Source organism: Gadus macrocephalus, chromosome 2 (genome assembly GCF_031168955.1).
Source record: "Gadus macrocephalus chromosome 2, ASM3116895v1".
Taxonomy (NCBI): domain Eukaryota; kingdom Metazoa; phylum Chordata; class Actinopteri; order Gadiformes; family Gadidae; genus Gadus; species Gadus macrocephalus.
In genome coordinates, this window is record NC_082383.1 from 11,713,215 (window position 1) to 11,737,746 (window position 24,532).

General features: G+C 44.9%; 3 protein-coding genes across 4 annotated transcripts; 1 reads left to right on the plus strand and 2 right to left on the minus strand.

The window, feature by feature from the left end:
* The first annotated feature begins 1,029 nt into the window (after positions 1–1,029).
* Positions 1,030–4,939, plus strand: zgc:161969 (uncharacterized protein LOC569044 homolog). Its single transcript, XM_060041010.1, has 2 exons — positions 1,030–1,392; positions 1,677–4,939. The coding sequence occupies exons 1-2, from the start codon at positions 1,201–1,203 to the stop codon at positions 3,375–3,377; spliced, it is 1,893 nt and encodes a 630-aa protein (XP_059896993.1). The 5' UTR covers positions 1,030–1,200; the 3' UTR covers positions 3,378–4,939.
* aimp2 (aminoacyl tRNA synthetase complex interacting multifunctional protein 2) lies at positions 4,360–8,662 on the minus strand. Of its 2 annotated transcripts, none has more exons than XM_060041023.1 (4): positions 8,384–8,662; positions 7,576–7,794; positions 7,012–7,246; positions 4,360–5,297 (listed from the first exon to the last, which is right to left on the minus strand). In XM_060041023.1, exons 1-4 carry the CDS (start codon positions 8,510–8,512, stop codon positions 4,912–4,914), a joined length of 969 nt encoding a protein of 322 aa, XP_059897006.1. In that variant the 5' UTR covers positions 8,513–8,662; the 3' UTR covers positions 4,360–4,911. The 2 variants fall into 2 exon arrangements, with proteins under 2 accessions (XP_059897006.1, XP_059897014.1); XM_060041031.1 differs by having other exon boundaries at positions 8,498–8,661.
* An 8,077-nt stretch (positions 8,663–16,739) lies between these two features.
* Positions 16,740–19,522, minus strand: pvalb8 (parvalbumin 8). Its single transcript, XM_060041634.1, has 5 exons — positions 19,343–19,522; positions 18,787–18,854; positions 18,472–18,604; positions 17,701–17,810; positions 16,740–17,023 (listed from the first exon to the last, which is right to left on the minus strand). Exons 2-5 carry the CDS (start codon positions 18,845–18,847, stop codon positions 16,998–17,000), a joined length of 330 nt encoding a protein of 109 aa, XP_059897617.1. The 5' UTR covers positions 18,848–18,854; positions 19,343–19,522; the 3' UTR covers positions 16,740–16,997.
* Between the last annotated feature and the right edge of the window lie 5,010 nt (positions 19,523–24,532).

Sequence of the window (24,532 nt, forward strand, 5' to 3'; positions counted from 1 at the left end):
GTAGACCTAGTCCTACCACTTTTTGTAATATAATCACTTTCATTTAAGTATCAATAGATATTGTCCTGGTGTCCGGAGAAACAATGAAGCACAAGAAAGTTTATAAGCTGAGGGATGAAATAGCGGCTCATTCGGATACAATATAGAAGATGCGTAAGAGACAACTGCGCTGTGACTAATTTAGGCCTATTTGTCGATTTTCAGATCTGTATCCACCGTGTGCGTGTTTGTATGCGTGTGCGTGTGTGTGTGTGTGTGTGTGTGTGTGTGTGTGTGTCTGTGTGTGTGTGTGTGTGTGTGTGTGTGTGTGTGTGTGTGTGTGTGTGTGTGTGTGTGTGTGTGTGTGTGTCTGTGTGTTTACGTATTTGCATACGGATATAAACACCTAGGCTAAATGGCCATCTCCCCTCTACTTTGGCAGTGACGGTGCATGGTCAAGGCTCTAACAAATTGCTCTATTAAACACCATTCGTTTTTTAGATGTAAGAGGAAATTAAAGTAACATGCTGAGGGTCTGCGGATAGACTAGCCTATTTGTATAGGCCATTTTGTAGGCCTTATAATAGTGATTCATTTCTGGATTTCACTTACACTTTTTTACCACGTGTGCTCTTTGGGTCATCAGGTTTTTGTAGAACGATATATATATAGAACGAATAATAATAATAATAAGAAGAAGAAGAAGAAGAAGAAGAAGAAGAAGAAGAAGAAGAAGAAGAAGAAGAAGAAGAAGAAGAAGAAGAAGAAGAAGAAGAAGAAGAATTGTAACAGTGATGATGTCACTCGTGTTTCTATTTATTTTCCAGCCAAGAAGAAGAAATGATACAATAATATTGGTGGAATCATGTTTTAACTCAGTGTGTTGTCATTTTTCTTTGTATCTGGAACCTGAATAGGTAAGTAAAGTTTCCTTTGATTTGATCTGATTTGATAATGACGTAAAATTCAAGACGCGACAATGACGCGTGCCCAGTACACATGCGCAGTAAGATTAAAGGGCCACCGATTGTGAGTGCGCAAGCGCACGACGAGTCATCGACGCGATGTCCCCTCCCTCAAAATCTCCATCAGACATGCCCCTTTCACGAGTCCTTTCCCGTCTGCGTTACATTACATTACATGTAATTTTGATTACTAAATCAGATTACAATACTTTCGTTTCATTTTGAAATAGTTTTAACATCAGGCAAAACGGATATAATGGACACGGACCATACAGAACCCGTCATAGACACTAAAACGGCACTGCATTCTTGGCGTTATGGCCACCATTTTACACACAAGGCAGATCAAGGAAAAAATGTAATCGTCCAGTGTAATTTATGTTTACCGAATGTTAATCTGTTATCCACCTCAAAAACATCAACGTCAAATCTAAAGAAACATTTAGACGTAAGTTGTATATTTTCGCTTCTGTGTGCATTGGTAAAAGGCAGGTACCTGTTTGGTTGAAAGAATGGCTGGTTGTATGTACCTTAGGTTATTTGGTCATTTCACTTTCATTGAATGGTGGCCTGTGCTTTTGTGGACCAATCTCTGATGATTGTTCATTATCTAGATATATACAGCCTTATACTGTCAGATGTCCCATTTCACGTTTGAAAGTGGGCGTTAAATAAAAAAAAATTAACACTCTTCATATATAATATTTTTGTATTTTTTGTATTATATTTCAGAGGAAACATTTGGGTTGCCATGAGGTCAATGTGGCACCAAAGAGGGGCCGAAAGAAGGAACACAACGGTGAGGCTACCAGTCATTTCCAACTCAAGAAATTTAAAGCAGAGATTATTTCCAAAACCCAGGCACAATCGAGATTAGATGAGCTAATATTTAACTTCATTGTGGAGGACTGCCAGTCTTTCCATCTGCTTGAGCAGCCTGGCTTCAGGAAACTGCTGGAAGGTTTAACTGAGGGTCAGCTGACCATGGACAAGCTGACCTTGTCCACCAAGGTCGACCTGGAATTCTCCAGCATGAGAGAGGTGTTGACGGCCAAACTCGACAGCGTCCTGCACATGTGTACCACAGGCGACATCTGGACCACGGGCACCAGGAGCTACTTCGGCATGACCTGTCACTGGATCGACGCAGTCACCTTGGAGCGGAAATCCGCCGCCCTGGGTTTCACTCGGCTTGAGGGGCCCAACACAGTTGAGGCCATCTCAGGCCGGATCCGCGACATCCACTGTGCGTATAACATCGAGAGCAAAGTTCAGACCACACTGGTGGACAACGGCAGCCCTTTCGTCGGCATGTTCAAGGAGTTTCTGGCGGACGGCGATGAAGACGACGTGGGTTTCTTTGAAAACGTTGGCGCCATCCTGGACAGTGAGCAGGAACGGGACGCGCCGGTTTTTGTGCCGGACGTGGGCCACTGCGCCTCGCACACCCTGGACCTGATTGTGATGGAGGACTTCTGGCTGGCGGTGTCCCAGGGCCCCGTGGGCCAACTGTACTACAGCACCATGTCCAAGGTCTCTGCCTTCTGGAGCAAATGCCACAAGCTGCAGGTGGCGTCCGCGAAAGCCGAAGACGTGGCTAAGATGCCCCTGGTGGTGCCGAGCGCCAGCCGCTGGAATGCTGAGTACTGCATGGTGCAGAGGCTGGTTTCTCTGGCCGAGAAGGAGAGGTCGGTTCTGAGCGAACGGCTTGGCGTTCCCGCGCTACAGGCCAAGGAGATGGCCTTCCTGCAGGAGTACGTGGTGGTATTCAAGCCGCTGGCCTTTGCCCTGGAGCTTTTCCAGGCCGAGCAGAAGTGCTACCTGGGCCTAGTCATCCCCACCATCCTTAGCCTGAAGAACAAGCTGACAGAGCAGCGGGCGACAGCGCGCTACTTCGCCGACGTCATCGACACCGTCGTGGCCACAATTGACGAGCGCTTTCGCAACGTTTTCGCCAGCACTGAGGCCAAAATCGCCACAGCGACCACACCCCAGTTCCGGCTGTGGTGGATGTCTCCCTCGGAGAGGGAGGAGATGTGCGGCCTGCTGGAGGCGGCCGAGCTGGACCCCGGCTTCCCCGTGGAGGAGGCGACGGATGAGGACGACACCATCACAGAGTCTGAAGACGACTTCTTCAGCTACGGGCCCGCGACATCCCGCAGTCGGCCTGAGAAGCTAGGCGCCAAGGAGGAGATCCACAAGTACCTGGAGGGCACAGGGAAGAGCCTGGAGTGCCTAAAGGACTTCCCCAGAGTAAGGCAGCTCTTCATCAAGTACAACACAACGCTGCCGTCTGCGGCGCCCGTGCAACGCCTCTTCAGCCACAAGGCGAACCTGGCTGCCCCGCAGAGAATCAGCAGTCTGACCGACGACTTCTTTGAGAGGATCAACCTGCTGAGATACAACAGCACCGTCTGCTTGTTGGACACCTAGTGGAGCTCAAAGCCTAATCAGCAAAGATTAACTATAAAAATTGACATTGAAACTAAATGAATCATTTCTTAGTATGTAATTAATTAATGGGATGGCCAATATTAGTTGGCCTGGACTCGGGATAAGTAGCCCATTAGGCAAACATTCAAGTTACTCCCAACCCACAATCTTTATTTTTTATTATGTACATTTTAGTTTTATATTAATTTGAGCTCCCTTGTTTACTGTTTTTTGTACTACACTAAAGAATAGAAGAAACGCAAAATCTTTGTATATGGCGAGTTCTTCTTCCTTCGTGAACCACGTCCGCTATTCAGCAGATAGAGGTCATAGGGCCCGGGGTTATGTGAACCAGATGTAATCAGTGTAGAAGTGGGGCATGATCACTTGCCCAGCTGTTTTACATACAGCCAGGAGTGCATCAACCGATTACTGATGAAAAAAATAAAACTGTGCATTAATTTCTAAATGGGAACAGAGCATGCATGCACACACAATGCCAATCATCCTAGGTTCATCTTTTCCTAAAACATTAATTTGCATCGTACTAATTAATGGTACAGAAAGATATTCGTATGACTCAATCAAATGGTTGGGTTGAAAAGGATGTACATTGCCCTCCATTTTATTCTAAGTGTGGACATTACACACCTGGACACCAAAGCAAACTGTGAAAGGTACGGTTTGTAAATAGAAGTTGGCCCACCACCTCCTGATGATTACCCTTTCAAATGCAAATTATTCCAATTGAAATTACAGTCTAAATAAAGTAAGCAAGCGGCAAGGCTGAAATTCCCTTTTGTTGAAAATCACTAGTATGCTAGGCCTTTTTATGTACTTATAGAAGTGAAAGATGGAGTACCTATGTTTTATATACTCTTGAGTACTGTATATACTCTTGAGTACTACGTGTGGGATGTTAATCCTGAAAGACACAAAAAGTTCTTCAAACCAACACTTAGCAGCAACTTCCAAAACAAACCATAGTTCAGTGTTTCTCCCCATTCCGTTTTAATGACTTAAGAAGAGAAAAAACATGGATAGAAAGTGTCAAGATCTCCACACAGCACACTTGATGTTGGTCAGGTCTGCATCTCATTTGCACCATTTAGTGTAAAAATTGTATTTGCACCCATCCCCATATATTACACACACATGCATCTTGAGCAGGGTCACATTAGGCACAAGGTGGGAGGTGTGTGTGTGTGTGTCACTTTAACAGTAGAAGTTTTCCCTTTTGTTCCAATTCTTAACCAAATCCCCCATTGTCCATACAGTCCTCTGATGCTTACTTTCTCTGGATAGAATACCCAAGATGTCGAGAACCTTCCCCAACAGCCCATCGACTGCCGCGTTCAGAGAGCCATTCAGAGGAATGAAGAACGAGAGGAAAAATCGGACATGGGTTCTCTTGATTTGTGAATTGCAAATACCAACTGTCTCTCCCCTCTCCTTGATAGAACCAGGGTGAGAACAAGCAGTAGATACAAGATACACATCTTCACAGAGCTTATCTCTGATTGGACGCGGCCTCCTACTGTAGCTGGGCCCGGCTAAAATAACCCAGGTTCTCGCAGGCCTTCATCCAGCGCTGGACGTGGGTGGGCGCCGCCGCCGCCGTCGCCCCGCTTCGCACCGCGCAGCAGTAGCACGCGATGTCCGCCAGGGAGAGCTCAGGTCCCGTTAGCCAGGGCTGGCGGCCCAGCGCGGCGTTCAGGGAGCGCAGCGCAGCCGCCTGCTCCTTGGCCCCGCCCTCGGCTAGCTGGAAGAAGGCCGTGTCCACCCAGCTGTCCACCAGCGTGGCCAGGCCCACGTCGCTCGGGTCGGGGGAGAGCAGGCGGAAGAGGAAGCGTGCCACATTGGCCTCGCCCTCGACGGGACACATGTTGCGCACGCTGAACTTCATCTGCAGCTTGGGCACTGTGGGTAGGTGGGTAGGTGGGGAGGGGGAGAGGAAGACAGGGGATACGGTGAGACACCAAGATAGAAAAGGGGGCAGTACAGTGGTTGGGGTGTTTGACTTCCAGATAGAAGGTTCTGGTTTCAAGTCCAAATGTCAACTGCTACTGGTAGGCATTCTTGAGCAAGCATCTAAATAAATTAGTGTAGCTCTAGTGTCTTTCAGCTGAAAGGGTCAGGGTTCGATCCTGTTCTAATCCTAGTCACAATGCCCAACTACGCCTGATTACATTCATGTACAAATAAAATTTACTTAGAATAATAAGCTTCTTCTTGACCAAATAATTATTAATTATTGCAAACAGGTTTTAGTAAAGCACATGTCAACATGTTTGTTCCAGCCCATCCATATTTACGGCAAACAAGGTTAATTTGCTTTACTCTCTGGTAAACCTAAAGGTACGGCCACACTGAATGCGTCAGAGGCATATAAAATCTGCATTTTTGCATAGGGAACCATTGGTTTAGGCGCGTAGATGCGATACACGCGCTAAAGCAGCGAGTTAGACACCTTTTAACCTCCTAAATAACGCGCCCAACGCAGCAACGCGCGGAGTTCAAATAATTGAACTTTTTACGCTCCTACACGTGACGCTTAGCCGCGATAGCCAATCAGCGTTTAGCCTGACCCAATGTAACTGGCAGCGAGACGGAGGACGCACAGAAGCAGAAAGAACATGGACGACCAAGTCATCATTTCAGTGTGTGCTGAAACGATGAGGTGGTGGTGAAACTCATCCAGCTGTGAGCGCCTACGGAGGATGTCATGCACTAGAGACCCGACCCCGAGCCGACCCGCAGGCCGGGTCGGGCTGATATTTCCCACCACTATCCTCGGGCCGGGCCTTTGATCGAGTGTTTGTGTTTTGTTTTTTAATCATTGCTTCATTTGCCTAATCTGAGGTGAAATCTATGCCATGAACAGAAATATTATAGGCCTTTATTACACAGGTCTTCTCAATGCCGTGGAACGCTCCGTTCACTTGCATGGTAGTAGTCTGGTAACTAACTGCTAAGCGACGTCAACGTTTTTGGCGGACTATCTCTCTGCTGATCAACACTACGAATGCTGGTAACGAATAATTGTAAAAAGTGAAGTTGTTTTTTCGTTTTGGCAAGTAGCCGTGTAACAAGCCGGATAATGTATAGAACGTTGACGGTCATTATAGAAAATAAGCCCTGCCGGGTCTTATTTTCCCTGATAATGACCGGCGTTCTATACATTATCCCTTACATATATATTTAGCAGGGTAGGCCTAAGTAACAAATGTGTACAAAGTTACACATGTGTTAAAAATGTCGGGTTGAAATAGGGCTCGGGCTCATCATTAGTTACATTTGTCGGGCCGGGCCGGGCTCGGACAGATCCTGCACGGGCTCGGGCCGGGTCAGGCTTGATTTTCTGGCCCGATCTAAGCTCTATCATGCACCCAAACGCGGCGGCGTTTGGGTTTCCTACTCTCCTCGAACTCCCACAACAAATACGTTTTGGGCGAGCTCATCGAGCTGCGTAGGCGCGTTGAACCATTTGTGTGACACAAAATGATCAAGCGTCAGGTTAGGCAGGTTAGGCGCGTAACACGTTCAGTGTGGCCGTACCTTAAGTCAGTCTGTCACCTCTCCCTCCCTCCCTCCCTCCCAAATCTCTCCCAGCCGACCCCCCCTCCTCCCATACCGTCCTTCCATATGAGGGTGAAGCCCAGCTGGAAGAGGTTCCGGGCGGAGCCGTCGGTGAGGCGGGCGCCCAGGCAGGACAGCAGCTGGGGGGGCACTCCCGACACAGACGAGTGCACGTGGACAGCGGAGAGCACCCGGTAGCGCTGACACAACAGCCCGTGGAGCACCAGTAGGGTGAGGGGAGGCTGGGCGGGGTTGGCGTTGATGACGATGTCACGCAGGGCGCCCAGGTCCTGTGGCACGGGTAGACGGCGGGAATACGGAGTAGTTTGTCGTCATCATCAGGACAATGCTCGTGATTGATATTTTTTCAAAAAACGGGACTATTGGGACATCCTGATAATTTATGCTCCGACTTAAACCGGTTATACTGGGACATCCTGAGATCACCGCTGCTGTGAATGAGGCTTAATTGATTTGATAATATATGTCAAGTATGCCCAATAAAAATAGTATCTAACAATATAATAGAAAATATTATTTTACAATGCACATATTGATCAAGCCAGTCTGAGAATATATATAAACAATGCAACAGCAGGAGGCCACAGCCCCTCCCCACCTTGCCTAGCAGGGTGTCCAGATCTGCAGTGCCTGTAAAAGTGCAAGCAGTGGGGCTGGGGGATGCAAGGCTGCAGCTGACGGTCAGGTCCAGGTCAGCGTCCGGGGTGGCCACCGTCTTAGCCAGACCGTCAACTGCCGCCTTCAACTCAAACAGCTTCCTCATGATCTCGTCCTGCCGAGCCTCCAGAGCTCTCACAGCCGAGTCCGGCTCGCCATTCTGAGAAGGAGGAGAATGTGTGTAAGCACCGGGATGATGTTAAGAGATTATTATATTGTCATGGGGTTAGGGATATGTATATCCACAATTATTAATGGTTTTGCACACTAGTGTTTTTATTGTAGATAATTTCATGAGTATGACATGAATGAACATATAGCACACACTAGCCCCATTAAAAAAACGACATATTTGTTGTGTTTTATTGATATACTGTCATGCTACGTACAATACAAACTCAAACATTACACGCTATATAGAGCAAAGCACACACATTCCAAGAGTTAAACGCCCTTATCACCAGACAATCAAATAGGTTGGTTGAAGAAGTTTTATCCTTTCTATATAACAATACCAGAACATTGTGGAAACAGAAACCAAGGATGAGGTGACATTGCATCATCCTCAACGGCTACTTGTCTTTGATCCAGACAGGACTTACACCCAGCTAGGCTACATGTTCGGTTGCCAATCAGGGAGGTTATATTAAAGCTAAACGAGTTAAAATAACTGGTAATACTGACTGAGGTTATATTAAAGCTGATGTGTGGATCACTATTATCGTTCAGTGCTAAGTTAGTGCGGTTACCTGATGCGCATGTTCGGAGAAGCAGCTGCTTGCTCGCTGCTCGTGGACATTGGGTAACTTGTACATGCACGTTGGCAAATCAATCTTTGTTCCACCCTCATATATGGGCTTTACCTGGTACATAGACATGTTTTCTGGTGTAAAGCGGCCTCTGATTGCTACAATTAAAAAATAAAATCCCAGCAAACGCTGTGCTTGGGTGATGTTTCTTGACAGACAGCAGCAGCCGCAGCTAACTCACGTACATGCCTGGACCGGAACTAAAAAACCTTCACGTTTACGTCACATCCGTTATTAAATACAATTGTATGAACATTTGTCATAAATTCTGGTTTCTTGCTCACGTTAATGCAAGGTATTAATATTGTAAATATTACTCATATGAAAATGGGAATAGCAGAAAAAAAAATGCAATTTCAGTTCTGTGCTTAATTTCTGCATATGAATAATTGTATCGCTAGAGGGCGCCACAGTATTTATCTTTAAGGATCGAACGCCTCAAGACGATTGCACGTGTGAGTGTGTGTGTGTGTGTGTGTGTGTGTGTGTGTGTGTGTGTGTGTGTGTGTGTGTGTGTGTGTGTGTGTGTGTGTGTGTGTGTGTGTGTGTGTGTGTGTGTGTGTGTGTGTGTGTGTGTGTGTGTGTGTGTGTGTGTGTGTGTGTGTGTGTGTGTGTGTGTGTGTTCACGTGTTATTTTATGTAACCTGTGCACGTTCAAATGTAAATGTGAACTGCTGAAAATAATTACATTGCATTTCCAGTACAATTCACATCCACCTGTTACCCTTAACTCTCAACAATATACCTTATCATTGAGGAGTAATAGCAGGAAAGCAGCCCTGCTATATTTGTATGTACCAGGGCATATAGTTAACTAAACTACTGAACTAGCAAAGATAGCATACATTGACCACGATCCCTTTTCACAGAGCTCTCATAGCAGGACAAACACAGTGTAGCCCTCAACATTCCGATTGAATAGATTTATGTACGTGTCTCATTGATGCTTGTCAAACCCCCAGCTGTGGTCAATATGAGTTATGCCCCGGTATATACAATGCCTGGGCCAATAATTAGTGCTATGAGCCCCTGGGTTCGTCTTACGAAGCCACCTCTGCAAACAGGATCTCATCAAATTTTAGTTTTAACTCGTTTATTAACTTTCAATTAGCTAGAGCAGATCGTACACTTGATGACAATTTTAGTACGACTATACAACAACTCAACATAATGTATTGTTCATACGTATTTGTTCACACATATATATATATATATATCACCTGCCATACATTCCTTCTGATTGGGGAAACCTGCATTTGACTCTACTGCTCTGTATCATGGAACCACGCCCCTCCCCTTGCAGCAGCAGAAGAGTTCCCTTTTAATCACCGCTGCAGGAGAAGCCTTGCGTCCCGAGGTCGCAGCGGTCAGACGGTGGTTCTATTTACAATGTCTCTCGACCACTCCCTGTCACTAATCCCTGCCTTCGATACGCTACACCCCCTTGTACTGTTTCCTGAAAGGTGTCCATACCACTTAGCCAGAGGGGACACAGGTGGAGGGAGCTTAATTAAAATGCAACGGTTGAGTTTTGGGTTTTCCGGGTGGCCCAGTTGAGCAATTGGTGAGATCTGATGGACAGGAAACTGAGCTGGCATTGGGGATGTAACCTGACAGTGAACTGCGGTCATGTTGTACACCGTGTAGGAACATGGCCAATGCTGTGAAGAGTTTGTACGGGGTCAGAGGTAAATAGCTGATGTATCCTGACTGACAGAGACATACACACACACACACACACACACACACACACACACACACACACACACACACACACACACACACACACACACACACACACACACACACACACACACACACACACACACACACAGAGGCACACATACTTTCATGCATGCATACAAAACACACACACATGCACACACATTATGTATTTTTGTTTAATGTCACACAAGAGTAAATTGGATTATTACGTAAATCACCAAGAATATTAGTTGGTCGGTTTGAGAAGAAGATTTGACTATTAAATATGGATTAAGGTATTTAATTCAATGCATAACATTTGTCAAATATTACACAGTCCTAAAATCTAACATGATAGCACCCGGTTATTTGGAAAATATCTACAGGTATCAGCCATGCTAGAGCACCTGTTAGGATACTGTCTGATCGCAAATCCGACGATTCATGGGGTTAATGTGAAGGCTTCAGCCATAAACTTAAATAAAGCATTCAAGCTAAAAAAAAAAACATTAAAAAAATAAAGAAAACAAATAAGCACAAAATGAATGAAATAAAATCAATTCCAAATAAGAACATTACCCATATTCATGTCATATGATAGAAAATCTCTCTCTCTCTCTCTCTCTCTCTCCCTCTCTCTCTCTCTCATCCTGTATTTAGTCGTAGCTATATCATGGGCCTAGTTAAGCACATGTCTTAACCTAACCAGACAGAATGCCTAAAGTTCAGCTACAATAGCCTCCCCTCGTTCAATCAATGATATACTAGTTGGAAGTCCCTCCGACCCTTTTAATGGGAAATGAGGAAGCAGCCGGCGAAAGTAGCAGAGAGAACGAGACGGAAGCTCAGTCTTCTCCTCCCGTTGGACTGCAGCTGGTGATTGGCTGAGGATTGAAGAAACGTTGTCACCCCTCATGTCTACGACATTCTTCTTTGACACGGCTCGACCAAGTGTGTCCTCACCGCGATACGTAGTAATCCTCATGTTCGAGGCATTGTGGCGCTTCAGTTGACGACTGACCACCACCTGCGATGGTTTTTATCTGAAACCCGAAGGTACTGAAGACATGTTTGACTGCTCAGACCACACACCCGTTAAGTGCATGCATCTGTCTTTCTGTTTTTGAGTAAGAATGACACTGTCCGACTGTGATCAAGACAGGTAAGGCTGCTCAGATCTGTCTTAACGTGTGCGTCAATTCCTAAAGACATGTGAACCATGGCACAGGTAGTTTGTGACCGCTCTATGAGTGAGGTTGTAGGGAGTGGGTATTCCTTCCTTGTGTTGGGAGGGACTCTCTACCAAGCATCTCCCTGCCCCATGTGAATTTCAAAACCAAATAACTCGAAATGTGCAGCGTTGACATTCCAGCAAAAAGTTCTAAATTGTATGGAATAGAATGTATACATCATAACATTACGTTGTGCAGATGCATCCAGCCATCTTGAAAAAATAAAGCTTTGGCTTTTTACCACCTCAAGAGATTTCGACTGAATGATTCTTGCACAAGAGCTGATATTATTGATTTATCAATAGGGCCATAGGCCCATGGATATGTCCATCGCCAGCCATCATTCACTGAAGAGAAGCTACCTAGACCCATGACATAATGTTCATCTGAGGCACAGCACAGCAGCAGATCACCAGAGAACCGTGGACAGTCAAGGCCCTGCATTATGGATGGAGACCCGGCCTCTGAGCTCACGCACCCCATTCATTCGTCCAAGCAATGCAGTTAAATCTTTCACAACATCCATCCCTGTTTAGCCTATCGTGTGACTGTCCTGTTACATACATCCACACGTATCCCCATTTGGGAGGGCGAGGGCGTATCCAAAATGTTGCACTCGCTGATGTTTTAATCTAAAATTGTTTTTCTGTTTTTCTTTACAATGCTTTGCTACCTCCCTCTCTTTCTGTCTTTCTGTCTGTCTCTCTTACTTTTGTCAATTGGTTTTCAGTAGGATGATGGGTGGCCCATTAATGTTTCAAACAGACTTAATAGGTAAGGTGAGCCAGACACTCCTTTCTTGGTTTAAGTTTTTGGTGACAATGAAGAGGTACCATCAATTATTGAGCTTCTAAGAACAAGTGCTATAGGCCCCCCCTTTGACACTATCTCAGAGCGGGGTTCTATATAGCTGTTGCACAGTGTTATCCGCCAAAAAAACAATGGAGTGGAAAGCAATACTAAGCTGATAAATGGACCAATCGAGAACTCATGGCTTCTTTTCCAGAAACAGAGAGAGAGAGAGAGAGAGAGAGAGAGAGAGAGAGAGAGAGAGAGAGATTAATGACATTGAGTGGCATGTCAGTTGCAAAGTTAGAAGCTTGTTAAGATAAAGGATTATTTTATTCAGCCATAGGTGTTGATTTGTAGATTTGTATGTATTTCAAAAATTTGTTATATCTCTTATTTAATATATTCTTATTCCATGAAAAAATAAAGATAGCATGGCAAGTTAATTATACCTATTTAATGTTTCCAATCATGTGTCTAACCCTCATAGTGGAAGACTGGAAATGTCCTGTTTCTCCAGGCCTTCAGGACCTGTTCATGTTCTTAACCAATTAGGGAAGCTGACGGTCACTTTTTGGTCTCACATTTCAGCAACCTGTATGTCTGTCTTCATAGGTTTATTGTTCCGTCATCGTATCAATCTCTCTCCCTTTCTCTCTCTCTCTCTCTCTCTCTCTCTTTTTCTCTCTCTCTCTCTCTCTCTCTCTCTCTCTCTCTCTCTCTCTCTCTCTCTCTCTCTCCCCCCCATGTCTCTACTACTCTCTCCCTCTCTCTCTCTCTCTCCATCTGTCTAACCTTGAGCCTTGATAATCTCCCTGTTACTCTATCTCGCCCGCCCGTCCCGCAGCAGTCGACAGTGGACCGTTAGCTCACATTTCCCTCTTCCTGTTTACCATGCGTCTCTCCGCCTGACCTGCCAGGGTCAGGCCCTCTATTGTATGTCTCCCCCTCCCCCGCCCCATACCCTCGGCCCTTCCCACACGGGGCTTGTGTTACCGATTGGCTTCCCCAAGTGATGTCCCTGGTTCCCTCTGCATTATCCATGGGATGAGCTCCCCACTGTGTCCTCCATTCTTGATGCTCTTCCTTCAGGAAGGGGACAGCCCTTCAATGTCTCCTTTCTCCCAATGGGGTCCCAGAGATGGCCGCATATTATTTTGCCTTCTCTGGGAGGGAGGGAGGGAGGTTGTGTGTAGGCTGACCGTGTTTGTCAGCACATCTTGTTTCCATAGGAGCCTTTTAAGAACATCAGATTGCAATACACAGTGGGAGGTCCTGTGTGGCTCTGTTTGGGAGAAAAGCAGGGCACTGAGAGTGCTATGGTTTTGGGTTAGATTCCCACCAGCCCGTGCTATTAACATGCGTATATATTCAGGTTAATGTAATGTGCTTTGGATTATGCCAACTGTTTTTTTTTTCGCATTTTTTGTATTTAGTTATGCACTAAATACAATAAATGCATGCGCAATAAAATGCACTCATACACCCTTGCTTGCACACTAATACCAACTTGCATGAAAGGACACATGCACACACACTTGCATATATGCAAAAGTGTCGTCACAGATAGAGCAGGAACGCAGGTATGCACACACAAACACGCATGAACGAAAAAAGCGCACACACAGACCCTTTGTGAATGTGGGCAACTTGAACTCTTGGGAACTTGACTCTAAATTGTTCTGTCAACATGTTTGGCTTGGTCCCATTGCTGCACTTTAATTACAATACGTTCAATCCTTAATTGGTATTAAACAGGGCAACGTTGGGTTGTCAGTAACATTAAGTAACAGGCCCAGCTGTGCGTTGAGTTATGATCCACATTCAAAAGTTGACAATAATCCCATATCCCTGTTAATAAATTTTTTAAAGTTGGATCCCCACAGGGTACGTTCAATTTTATTGTGACCAGGGCTCTGAAAAGGTTCAAGGAACAACACAAAAAAACGAAAACAAAATCTAGACCTATGTAGAACACATTTGGATCTTGCTATCCTGTGATGAAATTGTGTGCAGGCATGTATGTGTAAAAGGTAGGGTTGGTTGTAAGATCAGAAATGACTTCCCAGCGGACACACTGAATGGTAGCATACACCAACCCCCCCGCCCACGCACACATACACACACACACACACACACACACAAACACATCCCAGACCAACATGCAAACAACTGCACCCATAGACACAGACACAAACACACAATCACAAACCACACATATCCGCATCCATACACATGCACACCAATCAAACACACACCCCAATCCCCCCCCCCCCCCCCCCCCCCCCCACACACACACACACACACACACACACACACACACACACACACAAAGAGTCACAAATTAACTTTCATCTTTCACCACTATAGGAAGCCTACGCTAATACATGCAAACTCTACCCTGACACGACCCGTGTTGGAAGCTTACCCAAGTGGTTTCTATTGTTTTGAAGCGATAACAGTATGAATCTATCCCTATCCTCAAATAAACATGCAACCTTCAGAAAATGTGAAAACCCCCTTACCATTTGTCATCCAAACATACACTCACACACACACACACACACACACACACACACACACACACACACACACACACACACACACACACACACACAAACAAGTGCACACACACATGCATACATACACAAACAAATACAAACACACACAAGCATATCCATACACAATCGCACATACACACACAAAAAACACACACACACACACACACACACACACACACACACAGACACACACACACACACACAGACACACACATAAACAAATACTGTTTACCGTGAGCGGATACTTAAGGACTACGCTAACTCTAGCGTACTTGTGCGGCACGTGCTCGGCGCCGACGCCTCCAAGCGGGTGGGTGAGCGAGGAGGTGGTTGTTAGATCAAATCCCTGGAAAATCCTCTAAGTGCAGGGGAAGAGTTACGAATGGTCTATTTAAAGTCTGCTGGAGGTGGAGGAGGTGGTGGTGGTGGTGGTGGTGGTAGTGTTGGTAGTGGGGACCCGCGCAAGGCATGTTCCTACTTGCATCCACAAGAATTGGCTCAGCAGGTTGTGGTGGTCTGGATTCAGCGACTATCCTATGAGCCATGCCAAACATCTTTCACTGGGCCAAACATTGCATGTGAGAGAGACACTGTTATGATGTGCATGCTAATTTACGGGAAGTATTTCAATTTGAGATGCTGGTTTTTTTTCTTTTGTGTGCACATATGGATGTGTCGGTCCTTGTGTGTATGGAGGCACTTGCATATGTTTTTTGGGGGGATTTCTTTATGTGAGTGTGTGTGCGTTCTGTCTGAGTGTGTGTGTGCTCTGTCCAGAGCCAGTCTGGGTGTGTGTTCTGTCCAGATTACTTGTGTATGTGTTCTGTCAAGAGTGAGAATGTGTGTCTACATGTGTGTGTTGATGTGTGTTCTGTCCAGAGTGAGATTCTGTGTGTGTGTGTGTGTGTGTGTGTGTGTGTGTGTGTGTGTGTGTGTGTGTGTGTGTGTGTGTGTGCGTGCGTGCGTGCGTGCGTGCGTGCGTGCGTGCGTGCGTGCGTGCGTGCGTGCGTGCGTGCGTGCGTGCGTGCGTGCGTGCGTGCGTGCGTGCGTGTGTGTGTGTGTGTGTATGTCCAGTGTGTCCATGTCTGTGTGTATAGGTGTGTATGTGTGTGTGTTGGGACCAAAGTGAGTTTGTTTGTGTGTGGAAGTGTGTGTGTGTGTGTGTGTGTGTGTGTGTGTGTGTGTGTGTGTGTGTGTGTGTGTGTGTGTGTGTGTGTGTGTGTGTGTGTGTGTGTGTGTTTGGTCCAGAGTTAGGTGCGTTCAGGTGTCACTTGATACAGCCCTGGTGACACCAAGATGTACCACCAAGGTCGTCCTCAAACCACTTCACCTCTGCACTGCAACTCATAGGTCCCTCACTCGCTCTCACTCTGTCTCCTTTATTCTAATGTGCTCTCCGTCTCAATCTCCCACACGCACAAAGAAACAGAAACACACTTACATAATGTAATCTCAAGACTCATTTAGCAGTTAAGGAACTAAATAAGGGACTGAGGGTAAAAAAAATGCACTTGAAATAATCCCTGTGCGATGTCTGTGTGTGTGTGTCTCTGCGTGTGGGTGTAGGCGTCTGTGTGTGTGGTCGTAAATTAGGTTTGAGATTTTGTGTGTTTTTGTGTGTGTCTGTCGTGTGCGCGTGTGCGTAAGTCTGTGTGGTCCTGAGTTTTGTGTGAAATTGTATGTCAGTGTGTGGTTACATCCGCTTGTGTGTGTGTCTGTGAGAGCTTGCATGTGCTTCTTTGCTATGTGGCTATGAGTGTGTGGATGTATTTTTGCATATGCAAACCTCTGGATACTTGTGTGGATTTGCCCTGGACCTTCGCGTGAGGAGGATGCACACTTTCTCAGTGCATCAGGAAACTCATTCGGTAACAGACTTATGCAACCGTCTTTCACCAAGTCAGTTGGTTGTATAACACACAGATAATACCATTCCATTCTGCATCTTCAGACACCTTTTTGAAAGGTAAAACTCCACAAGGCAGAAAATCATGACCACCACAAAACGTGGGCTTTTTATTCATTTATTATCATAGTAGTAGGTCAATGGTACATGTTATTGGTCAACATAACAATATCAATTACGTGAAACATTTTCAAAAGCTTAATAAGTAGGATAAAGTGGATGTCTTTGAACCATAGGAAAGTCTTGCAAAAGAAATATAATAAATAAGAGGGTTTCTAAGCAGGCTTATCGATAGCCAACTAATCTATCCTAGTTCATTGGAGAGGTGAGGAGAAGTAGACTGAGAGGTGGAGGCCAAGGGGTTAGGCCAAGACTAAGGACTGGAACTCTGTGGACATAAGAGACGACAGCAGAACATTACGAGAGGTGTCATTAGAGATATAGTTTTCAGATAGAGATATGATTCAAGATATTTTTTTATCATATACAGATAGGTATACATTTTATTATCATGTGGAGATAGGTATACATTTTATTATCAGATAGAGATATATCGTTAGCGGAATCATTCGCAATATTATAAGAGGTTCTATCATTCATTCAGACTAAGGTGCACTAAAACTCTTTATTCCATAGTCTCATACATGCAAAGAGAGCTACGGGTTTTATGGCGGTCCACAGCAATGCTGTGTCCTCAGGTGAGATCGGAGTTGACCACATTAGGCAAATCGTCTTCAGACAGGACCAATGAAAATGGAATGGAAATCTGGCTTTGCACATTCCAAGGATGGCTCTGTGCAAAATTCCTTTTGGTGCTGTTTTAATGCTTGCCCAAGATATAAAGGTTTAATTGTAGGTACCCCTTTGCCATGCATCAAAACCTTCCAACAAGGTGAATTTGGCAATATTCAATTTTGTTTGTATAGCCCTAATCACAGCTATAGTCTGACAGGGCTTCACAGGCCCCCTTATACGACACTCCCTACCCTCTTTCATTAACGTAGAACACTGTGATGGACTGTCAATGTCCAGCTTAGAGAAGCCAGATGATACTGGTCCACTCACCATCAGCACCGATTTTGCCGTCACTGTCGTCGTCGGCAGCAGACAGGAAGTTCTTGGTCTCTGCGGCGGTCAACACACGTGCTCCAGGAGAAAACCTCTGGAGGAAAAACCTGTAGGACCCAGCAAACCGGGAAGAGTCACCTACAGATGACATGGCTGACACTCAGAAGAACACACTCTCCCTTCCAACCCTCCGCTCATCCCTCTACAGCGCTTCAGCCTTTCTTTCAATGTTTTTTGACTTTTAATTTATATTTGCTTGTTTTTTTTTCACTCCTGCATTTATATACCTAGTCACTCACAGAAGCTTAAATACGGCATTGACAATTGCAGTGTACCACCAACTATCATACAAGTGTATGCTTGCCATTACACACACTGTAGGGTGCTAACCCTGTAATGGCACCCCACCAAAGGCCACTCTTAGGGTTCTGGAGGATTTTGAACCTCTGGTGTCATTCCAAATGGTGTTGGTGCTATTAAAATATGTAAGTGTATAAGGCTATTTGCTTGACCTTATTTCATACAATGTTAGGGCTATATCTACGAACAATTTGCGACAACATTTGCTACAACAAATAATAATGAAAATAAGAATCCAGGTTAACAAATGTGTTGGTCTTCTGACGGATAGGCAACAGTATTCTTTTCGACAATGATTGACAAAATGTGGGTCATTTTCAAGCTTCAGAATGTTTTTCTAAGAATCTCATTGGTCCATTTCAAAGTATTCCAGCCTACAATAATTAATCTGTTCAGCCTCTCACGCACTTGAGCTCTTCTTCCTCGATGAAGCCGCTGGCATCATTGTCCATAATGGCGAACGCTTTTTTCACCTCTGCTGGACTCTTCTTGGAAAGACCACAGATCTGAAAGAACTTCTTGGGACAGAAGGAATCCGGAGCTGGAAGTACAAACACATTCAACAATGAATTCAAGAGCAGGAAACCAAAGCTGACTGTGTGTTTCTATTGCATCCTTTTAAATGATTTTAGCGTTGTTTTTTTTCTTCAAATATCTCTACATTGTTCAAATCTGTTTCCTAAAGATGACACGGATACTACGATCAGTAGATGAGGGCGATACCTTGGCAGTCCTTGATAGCGTTGTCGATGGCATCAGCAGAAAGAATGGATGAGAGAGACATTTTAAACCTGTAAGATAAACATGAGTGAATTATTGACAAGTTGAACTAGAGCGGTCATTCTTAATTGACAGTGCCACAAAAACAAAGGGCGAGTCACTGCTCCTAGTTTACTTTGTCTTAGTCAACGCGCTGATCGAGAGAGCACCCTTTTGGTTTTGCACCATGGACTGTAGTTTACCGGCAGTGCACTTCCGAATTTTATTGGATGTCATAAAAACGCATACTGAGGTGTTTTTTTTGGCTTCTGCCAAAGGAGCAATTCATCTTGTCAATCTTATCTGATCCATATCCTTCGACGCACGTGAAAGCGACTACCGTATTGGAAATACGGAAACTTATTTTGTTTAGCCTACAATATTTTCACACACTCACAGCAGCCCATGATCGACCAACTCACATTTCTAAGCATAAAAGTATATCCGAAAGACAATCTGGAAAGTAAAATGAACCATTTCCCTGTCCGAAAGACAACAAGCCGCAAGAAAGGCAACTTACCGAGGTGATGTTGGAGGCTGTTGCTGACAAGTGGTGGTGATGATGCAGAAGAAGCAGGAGGAGGACTATGTGGTGATGTGGTGTCCGTCGAGGAGGATTTATATAGGTCTGATTCCAATGACAAAGACGATCGCTTGAGTTACCTGTGCGGATCCAATTCCAAATGCCCGCCCCTGATCGAGTTTCCTACCTAACTAATTAACCTTTACTATGTATAACGCCCTGCAGGGAGAGAGAGAGAGAGAGAGAGAGAGAGAGAGAGAGAGAGAGAGAGGAGAGAGAGAGAGAGAGAGAGAGAGAGAGAGAGAGAGAGAGAGAGAGAGAGAGAGAGAGAGAGAGAGAGAGAGAGAGAGAGAGAGAGAGAGAGAGAGAGAGAGAAAGAGAGAGAGAGAGAGAGAGAGAGAGGAGAGAGAGAGAGAGAGAGAGAGAGAGAGAGAGGAGAGAGAGATAGTGGAGCAGTCTGTAAATGTTTAAATTAAGTTAGGAGGTACCTTATCACAACTTTGATAAGCCCTTTCCTTTTCCATGACAGAAAACACATTTTAAAACTGAGCTTCTCTGACTGGGCTTTCAAGTGTTAACCAGATAGCAAACATTTTGATATAAAAAGGACTCTATACTTTTTTTAGTATGCGTTTATCATATGTTATAAATGCATGGGTGTTTTAGGGGATCTCGCTCAAGGACTTTGCTTTGCTCTCAAAACATATCCCGCAATGTTACGAGACAAACTCCAATCAACAGATGAAGTTCCAGAATAGAATGCGGCCGCGTAATGGCCGACCCAACCGCGAGGGCCCGCTGCTGCTGCAGTTGCGGGCGTTCTGACCTTTATCACCGCCACGACCCAGGAGGACATCAGGTACCAGCCTGGATGCAAGGTCATCATTGACCCTCACAGGGAGTTTGGATGAGCCCAAGGTCAGCCTCTCCCTGGGCTGGTGATGATGAGGATTGCAGAGGAGGAGGAGGAGGAGGAAGACAACGACGACGATGAGGATGATGATGATGATGAAGATTTGGATATTGTTGCACAGTACAACACCGTTGAGAATTTTCCCCTGGTGCCTCGGTTTGTATATGTGTACAAACGCACACAAGCATACACATATGCAATCTCACACACACAGACACACCACACACACACACACACACACACACACACACACACACACACACACACACACACACACACACACACACACACACACACACACACACATACACATAAAAATACACATACAGTAAATGCAGAAATAGAAGTTATAATCTGGACACGGTGGACTACGATAAGTGTAGCAAAGTTTATGACTGTACGTGCATGCTTGTGTGTGTGTGTGTGTGTGTGTGTGTGTGTGTGTGTGTGTGTGTGTGTGTGTGTGTGTGTGTGTGTGTGTGTGTGTGTAGGGGGGGGTGTTTGTTTGTGTGTGTGTGTGTGTGTGTGTGTGTGTGTGTGTCTGTGTGTGTGTGTGTGTGTGTGTGTGTGTGTGTGTGTGTGTGTGTGTGTAGAGAGAGATTATTAACTAGTGCATGAGGGGTTTTGATGGAAAGATAGAATATGTTGTGCTGGTTAGGTTAGGTATTAAAATACAATAAAGATGTCAAAGGCATCCTTGGATATAATCTATTCAAATGAGCATGTCAACGGCTGACTATTGGTTGCGTGTGTATGTGTGTGTGTGTGTGTGTGTGTGTGTGTGTGTGTGTGTGTGTGTGTGTGTGTGTGTGTGTGTGTGTGTGTGTGTGTGTGTGTGTGTGTGTGTGTGTGTGTGTGTGTGTGTGTGTGTGTGTGTGTGTGTGTGTGTGTAAAGGTGAGCTAATGTCCGAAGAATAGGTCATGGTGTACACCCTTGATCAGATAACCTCAAGAAGTGATGTTTAGGTGAGGAGAGGTCCTTTCAGATCCACCATTTTACAGAATGGCCCATTCCTTGAAATGTTGACAAAGTTGTCGCAGTGGCCGTGGTACTTTATTGGTTTTGAATATACTAGGAGTGACTGCCATTTTGTTTCTGTCTTCCCTTCTGTCTGTCCTTCCGTATAATTATCTGTCTGTCTGCCTCTGTGTCTGACAGTTTGATATGAAGTGCATGTTGTACATGTGTATTACAGACATTTGTTGGCCCCAGCCGGTCTGACACACAAACACAAAGCAAAGGGTTATTAGACAGAGTCCTGCAAGACTTCAGCAACGACCATGGATGTTGATGTGCTTCAGAATCTGCAATATCTCATCTCTCCCACTCTATCTCTTTCTCTCTCTCTTTCTCTCTCTTGCTCTCTCTCTCTGTTCATCTCTCTTTTTATATGCATTCATCTCTCTGTCTTGTGTGTGTGTGTGTGTGTGTGTGTGTGTGTGTGTGTGTGTGTGTGTGTGTGTGTGTGTGTGTGTGTGTGTGTGTGTGTGTGTGTGTGTGTGTGTGTGTGTGAACGTACACTGTACAGGTGTCATAACTTGATACATGTTTTATAACAGGATGTATTCTGCCTCGCTGAAAAACTTTCTAGGACACTGTGACTGGGTCATCTGATCCGCATCGTGACACTGCAGGACGGAAATGCCTCCTATATGACTCCATATCCTCAGACAGAACCAGCAGTCAATCCCGCCTCGGTTTGCAAAACAGTAGAATTCAGCTGCGGCTGCTGATGCGCGTTCGAGTTTGCATGGGTGCGGTCACACACATGCACACCTTTCAGCACCTGTCTGCCGCCCCTAAGTTCGATGCTGTTGCACTCGAAAACGCGCCAGCTGGCCTCCGAGAGCATGCACTTTAACACCAACCTAAAAGGCTTAATGCTGGTTTATAGTCCTCCGTAAAGTGCTGTACGTAGACACAGAGAGCACTCTCCGTCGCCGGAGAGCCTGTCGGAGACCCTCTCTGTAGCTTACGTGCGCATCCATTATTTTTTTAACTTCCGTCAACGCAAAGGAGACGGACGGAGACGGCAAGGCCTGTGAATGGTCCTCTAACAAAATCATTTCCGGAATCACTTTTTCCCGGTTTGACTTTGCGACTTGTTTACTTTGTACATCGTTCACTTTGCACATTAAGGACCAATAAAACACCAAATAAGATTTGAAATGTTTTGGAAGTTTATTTAAAACACTATTTACATGGTTTGTAGGCAACATATTAGATCGATCAGGCAGTGCATTGCATTGCGTATCCGACATCCCGACGGAGGAACTGCGAATGCTCGAGGGGTCTCTGTAGTTAAAAAAATATATTTGTACCTGGTTAAATAAAGGATTGATTGATTGATTGTTAACCTTGAGTCGAGGCTGCAGCAAGGGCTGTGAATGGTCCGCTAACGTAATCCCCACGCAGAACCAAAACAGGTTCACGACTGCTTCGAAGCGACTGTGTGGTCATTGCGTTGCGTCACCGTGGAACCATAACTTAAGGGCTAATTATGGTCTCATGTTCACGCAACGCATGGGGGTTAAGGACCCCTAACGTCCTTGCGGACCCTCCTTGCTTCCACCGCAGGGGGCTGCAGTGTTCGCGATTGCTCATCCACGTGACCTTCAGGTTGGGGCAGCGGCGCGCTACAAATCTAGATAAATCTAGATAACCTTAGAGTGATGTCAAGTAAACCAAAGTCAAAAGTTGCTGAAGGCGCAGTAATGGTACAGTCCACTGAAGGGTTGTTTGAAATCTTATGACATTAGATCATTCCTTGCATGATGAGCACAGATTGAGAAATACTACAAAACCAAACACTTGTAATTTTAATAATATATCAAGTATTTAAGTACCAACCAAACTGTCGTTTTAGTCCCTTTTGGGGGGGTCCAACCCCATTCGAGGGGGTCAGACCCCCAAAACTTCCGTCGAGGAGACGCAGCAGCAAGGGATGTGATTGGTCCACTGACTGAAACTCGACGCAGAACCATAAATGCTTCACGACTGCGTCGAAGCGTCTGCGTGGTCATTGCGTTGCGTGAACGTGGAACCATAATCAGCATTTAAGCCCTAAAACTTAACCAGTAGCTATTAGCGTGCTGACGTGTCATGAGATGTGGATCGAGGTTGACTCGTGTAAACATTATTTAATGATGTCATGCGTGCAGTCCTACGTAGTCTGGGACTATTATGTTCCGCCTATCCAACTGCATGCGTAATGTGGTGTCGTGGTTTGAGCTGGGTAGCAACAGCAAATAAATAATACATGCTTAAACATTGTGTGAGCAAGTGATTCTAGGCTGTTAATGTTTTATATCTGATGGCCTAAATTCGTTGTTTATTTTCTTTCTCATTGCATTTGTAGTTTGTAGTTGATGCACTCTTGTAGTATTTTAGGCTGGTTGGTCATTGTCAACAACCACCTCATCTAACCTAGTGGCCACTTGAACCTCTCGTGGGAGATTGATACACCGGCGAGAAGGGGAGATAACTCAACCTGCTTGTTGAAGAGACGGCGGACATCGGATCGAAAGAGCCGATGATGTCATGCAACATGTTGATACAGCACAGTCAGACTAGGCTATTTGGTTACTGCTCTATCATTTATTTATTCACATTTGCTAATTTCAGCTTTCCTTTGCTCGGGATAACCCCTTCATAAATGTCAGAAGTGGCGTCCACAGAGACAAGCGTGTGTCCGTTAATTTATTGCTCATCGAAGGCATAGCCTACAATAGTCTTTAATCATTAATGACTAAGTTTTGACATTAAAAAAAACATGCCAGTGCTGATTGGTATAGCTAACTTATTGTGCACAAAGTCTGAATGATGAATGATTGTTCTTTAAAAAGTTGAAGATGTTGAGAGCAAAGTTCACACCGCCAACGAGGGCATAAAACTAATGCTATGGGTTTGCGCCATCTAGTGGTTGAACAAGTAACAGCCATGTATTATAGGATCCCTGCAAGACGCAGGCATGGGTCCCTCAATGGCCAAGACCTTTGACAATTACTCCATAAGGCTTTAACGACCTATTTCTGGTATGAATATCCGTGTTTTACAAACACTGATTAGAATTAACATTACGTTAATATTGACAGTAACATTGTTGAATTCATTTTGAAGTCTAAAGTGAAACTAAACATGTATTTTGAAACATGTTAAACCACATTTGTTTCTTTTAAAATGTGTAAATAAAAACTAAAAAGTGGACTTGCATGTACACCATATAGTTCACAAAATAACTAATTTTAGGGACAAGCCAATGAAAAGTAAATAT

Bases quoted from the DNA above. Each gene is read 5' to 3' on its own strand.
- aimp2 (XM_060041023.1), bottom strand. From the start codon at position 8,512: ATGTCTATGTACCAGGTAAAGCCCATATATGAGGGTGGAACAAAGATT. The intron at 7,795-8,383 runs GTAACCGCACTA...CCTCCTTCTCAG, and splicing joins TCTCCGAACATGCGCATCAG to AATGGCGAGCCGGACTCGGC. The intron at 7,247-7,575 runs GTGGGGAGGGGC...CCCGTGCCACAG, and splicing joins TGGACACCCTGCTAGGCAAG to GACCTGGGCGCCCTGCGTGA.
- zgc:161969 (XM_060041010.1), top strand. From the start codon at position 1,201: ATGGACACGGACCATACAGAACCCGTCATAGACACTAAAACGGCACTG. The intron at 1,393-1,676 runs GTAAGTTGTATA...ATTATATTTCAG, and splicing joins ATCTAAAGAAACATTTAGAC to AGGAAACATTTGGGTTGCCA.
- pvalb8 (XM_060041634.1), bottom strand. From the start codon at position 18,847: ATGTCTCTCTCATCCATTCTTTCTGCTGATGCCATCGACAACGCTATC. The intron at 18,605-18,786 runs GTATCGCCCTCA...TTGTACTTCCAG, and splicing joins CGCTATCAAGGACTGCCAAG to CTCCGGATTCCTTCTGTCCC. The intron at 17,811-18,471 runs GTGCGTGAGAGG...TGGGTCCTACAG, and splicing joins ATCGAGGAAGAAGAGCTCAA to GTTTTTCCTCCAGAGGTTTT.